The sequence below is a fragment of the Rhinopithecus bieti genome, unplaced genomic scaffold (genome assembly GCF_001698545.2).
Source record: "Rhinopithecus bieti isolate Rb0 unplaced genomic scaffold, ASM169854v2 scaffold_23276, whole genome shotgun sequence".
In the NCBI taxonomy this organism is placed as follows: Eukaryota; Metazoa; Chordata; class Mammalia; order Primates; family Cercopithecidae; genus Rhinopithecus; species Rhinopithecus bieti.
Genome location: NW_016810868.1, coordinates 976,016 through 980,053, shown reverse-complemented (window position 1 = coordinate 980,053; position 4,038 = coordinate 976,016). Strand labels below are relative to the sequence as shown.

General features: G+C 64.2%; 2 protein-coding genes across 5 annotated transcripts in view; both read left to right on the top strand.

Annotated features, from left to right (window-relative positions):
- Positions 1–3,945, top strand: part of NDOR1 (NADPH dependent diflavin oxidoreductase 1) — a 14,227-nt gene extending 10,282 nt beyond the window's left edge. Inside the window, exons 10-14 of one of the 4 annotated variants that reach the window (XM_017893044.1) lie at positions 50–201; positions 339–485; positions 579–697; positions 754–868; positions 952–3,945. In XM_017893044.1, the coding sequence (XP_017748533.1) occupies positions 50–201; positions 339–485; positions 579–697; positions 754–868; positions 952–1,096 (678 nt within the window). In that variant the 3' untranslated portion in view covers positions 1,097–3,945. The remainder of the gene's footprint in view (positions 1–49; positions 202–338; positions 486–578; positions 698–753; positions 869–951) is intronic. The other 3 variants (XM_017893046.1, XM_017893045.1, XM_017893047.1) reach the window with 3 other exon arrangements.
- LOC108542872 (ring finger protein-like) lies at positions 2,570–3,945 on the top strand. The gene has a single exon (XM_017893054.1). It carries the CDS (start codon positions 2,814–2,816, stop codon positions 3,177–3,179), a length of 366 nt encoding a protein of 121 aa, XP_017748543.1. The 5' UTR covers positions 2,570–2,813; the 3' UTR covers positions 3,180–3,945.
- Positions 3,946–4,038: the final 93 nt, after the last annotated feature.

Here is a 4,038-nt window from a genome sequence, read left to right as displayed (position 1 = left end):
CGCCGTCCTCCCCAGGCTCACCCCTCACCTCCCCCACCGTCCTCCCCAGGCTCACTCCTCACCCCGCCCCCCGCCGTCCTCCCCAGGCTCACCCCTCACGGCTGCAGATCCTCGTGGCTGTCGTGCAGTTCCAGACTCGCCTCAAGGAGCCCCGCCGGGGGCTTTGCTCCTCCTGGCTGGCATCCCTGGACCCTGGGCAAGGTGACCCCTGCTCCCAAGGTGGGGGCTGTGGGCCAGTATCCCCTTCTCTCCCATGCTCACGCAAATGCTGGGCTAGGGCCCTAGCAGATGAAGCACAGGTCTTTGATCCTCTTCATGCCATTTCCCTCCTGCAATAGGTCCTGTCCGGGTGCCCCTCTGGGTGCGGCCTGGGAGTCTGGCCTTCCCGGAGACACCAGACACCCCCGTGATCATGGTGGGGCCTGGCACTGGGGTAGCCCCCTTCCGAGCAGCCATCCAGGAGCGTGTGGTCCAGGGCCAGACCAGTGAGCACCCAGGGTCCCAGGGCAGGGTTGTGGCTGGGGCTCCCCAGCTGAACCTCAAGGACCTGTGGCCAAAAGCACCCTGCATTTCCCTAGGAAACTTCTTGTTTTTTGGCTGCCGCTGGCGGGACCAAGACTTCTACTGGGAGACGGAGTGGCAGGAACTGGAGACGCGGGACTGTCTGACCCTTGTCCCTGCCTTCTCCCGGGAACAGGTGTGTGTGCTCAGGGGCTGGGAAAGGAGGGGAGGGGGCTCAGACTCAGCTGTCAGCCCTGTTCTCTGCCCTACAGGAGCAGAAAGTGTATGTGCAGCACCGGCTCCGGGAGCTGGGGTCGCTTGTGTGGGAACTGCTGGACCGCCAGGGTGCATACTTCTACCTGGCAGGGTGAGCTGGCCTTGGTGCAGCAGGAGTGGGCCCAGCCCCTGAGTGCCGGGCCTCACTGAGCCTTCTGCGACCTACCCCTCCAGCAACGCCAAGTCCATGCCAGCGGACGTCTCGGAAGCCCTGATGTCCATCTTCCAGGAGAACGGCGGACTCTGCAGCCCTGATGCAGCCGCATATCTAGCCAGGCTCCAGCGGACACAGCGCTTCCAGACCGAGACGTGGGCCTGAGGCCCGAGGCTGCCCGTACCCGCTCTGATGGCCATCCTCCTGGGAGCCTAGGAAGGCATCCACGAGGGAGCTCCTGGACAGCAGCCGTCGTCCTCTCAGACCAGCCAGCTGGTCCTCTGGGAACAGCCAGCTCCCGAGCACAGCAACACTCCCGTTGACTCTGGATCCCACCCTTTGAACCCTGACCCCACTGCAGCCTCTGCCCAGCCAGCCCTCCCCTCCTCCCACACCCTGACAGTGAGCTGTGTCCTCGTCCCCCCTACCCCCTTCCCAGTCAAGGTGGTGGCCTGGGCCTCTTCACCTCACCAGTGAAGTGACCCAGGACAGCATCAGCAGCCCCATGGGCACCAGGGGTGGCATAGGGCACCCATGAGGCCGTGCTGCGCTCCTCTGCCCTGGGGCCACCTCGGCCGCTGCAGCCTGCCAAGCAGCACATTCCAGTCACTGCCCCCGCACCTCCACAGGGCTCAGGCTGTGCTCAGACGCCACTAAGATGCCAGCTCCCTCAGAGCAGTGAGGGTGTCCCAGGCCAGAGCAGCCTGTTCTCTCCTGGTCCCAGAAAAGCCCTTGCAGTAAATGGTGGCCTTTGAGTGGCTGCCTCTAGCACAGGCTTCTTTCCTCTAGCTCCTCCCGGTGCCCTGGGTGCTGGGTGGGTAGGTGCCATGGTGCAGCCTTGCTGGGCTGCCTGTACCCCAGTGGCCTCTGCAGCTCTTCTGTCTGTCTCTAATGTGATATGCGCCCTGACTGCCTCGTTCTCAAGGGCTTGGTGGGTCGGCTAAGGTCTGATCGCCAGGACCAGGTTCTGGGCAGGTGCTGGGAAGGTGTAGCCAAGCCGTCCGTCAGTCCCACCAGGGAGCCGAGGCTGCCGGAAAGAGGAGCGGCAGGAGGGGGCGTGGTAGGTGCAGCCCCGCCCCTGGGAGGGGTTTTAGGCACTGGGAAGGAAAGTCCTGTTGGAGGAGTCCAGTGGCTGTTCACACCCGCCTCGCTGTCTCGGAGTCTCTATCTGTGGTCGGCGGGTCGCTGGCACAGGACTAAACATGGCTGAGGCTGGGTTCCAGCCAGATCTGACTGGGGACGGCACCGTGTGGGCCCAGGATCCACCCAGAGCAGGCCGGCCTTGCTGGGGCCCCAGTAAAGTCCAATTCCAGTGAGGAGAGCCAGCCGGGAGGTCAGTGCCAGAGCCCTGGTGGAGCCCAGACCCTGCTTCCCCTTGAGGGCTGCCCCTGTTGCCACCCTGGGGTCCCTGCCCTCCTATCCTGACTCCTGCCCCAGGGCCACCACCCCTGAACTGTGCCCTGGGGCCCCCACCCTCCACCCGGCCGACTCCAGCTCTGGGCCTGTCAGTCCACCTGGACCTTTTCTGGGCTTTGAGTGCCTGGACCCTGTGTGCCAAGTGCCAGCAAGTGAAGGGAATGACCTTGGGCCCCCCCAAGGTGCCGAGACTCCAGCCAGTGAGCCCCTGCTGGGGGCCGTAGCTGTGGAGGGTGCCTGGGCCCTTCCAACCTGGAAGGAGGAGGGGAGAGAGCAGGCAGCGGGGCAGGGGGAAGAGGAGGAGTGCCCAATCTGCACAGAGCCCTACGGGGCCGGAGAGTACCGCCTGGCCCTGCTGAACTGCGGCCATGGCCTGTGTGCGGGCTGCCTGCACAGGCTTCTGAGCTCGGCCCCCAGTGCCGACCTGGGCCGGGTGCGCTGCCCGCTATGCCGTCAGAAGACGCCCATGCTGGAGTGGGAGATCTGCCGACTGCAGGAGGAGCTGCTACAGGCCGACGGGCCCTCACACCAGCCCCGCCGAGAGACCCCTGCACCCCAGCACCGCAACCCTGGGCCCTGGGGCTCCCTGGAGCACCGCTACCAGCTGCGCTTCCTGGCAGAGCCCGCGGGCGGCCAGGGCTGCCTGCCCTTCCTGCCCTGTCCACCCTGCCTGGGTGCCCGGCTCTGGGCCCTGCGGGAACGGGGACCCTGTGCCCGTCGCCTGGTGCTGCTGAGCCTGCTGGCCCTTGAGCTGCTGGGGCTGCTGCTGGTCTTCACGCCGCTCGTGCTGCTGGGGCTGCTTTTCATGCTGCTGGACCGCTCTGGCCGCTGAGCAGAGCCCAGGACAACCCTGATGCCAACAGGTCAGGGGGCCCAGACTGACCCACGTCCCCATGCCTGGGTGCTGTGAGGCCTGATGACCAGGCTGAAAAACCCAAGGTTGGGTCCAGGGCAGTGGCCTTCAATCAAGACCTCCCATTGCTGAACCCACGACCAGGACTACCCAGGATCCTGACCCTGCCAGAGTCCATGGCTGCACTGCTGCCCAGACACTAGCTGAACCCAAGGACACTGGTGCCCAAGGACAGCTTCTGGAGGAGGCTGGCCCAGCAGGAAGGTCTGCGAGCAGTGCCCCATTCACCCTGCAGTAGTCGGGCACCATACTGGCCACGGGCCGATGCTGGCCACACTTCCCCCTCCAAGGGCCAGCCAGGCACAGCAGGCATGAAAGTGAACAGAGATACAGCAACGAGTTCCTTGGAGAGGGCAGGGACTCCGCCCACCTTGTGTTCAGATAAGGGCCAGTGCATGTCCCTGAAGGTCAGGCCAGCCGCAGGAGGGGCCCATGCTGTGAAAATTCAGCCTGCAAAGGCTCCTCTCCCCACCTGTTCAGGCCCGGACCAGCCGGGGGTCGGCGCTGGCCTTTGTTGCAGGGGACAAGAGCCCACCCAGACCTTGGAACATAAGCACTAGGCCCAGCTCTGCCTCTGCACACCCTCATGTCACCACGCCTGGGATGGAGACATCGGTGGCCCAGCGAGAGATGGAGCACTGAGCCTCAAACGTGAAGCAGCTTTCAATAAACCAGCTCCTGGGGATGCCATTGTTACTGCTTGTCTTTGTTACCCCCCATTTTCACCATCTGGGAGGGCTCCTTTTTTTTTTTTTTTTTTTTTTTTTTTTTTTTTTTT

Bases quoted from the DNA above. Each gene is read 5' to 3' on its own strand.
- LOC108542872 (XM_017893054.1), top strand. From the start codon at position 2,814: ATGCTGGAGTGGGAGATCTGCCGACTGCAGGAGGAGCTGCTACAGGCC.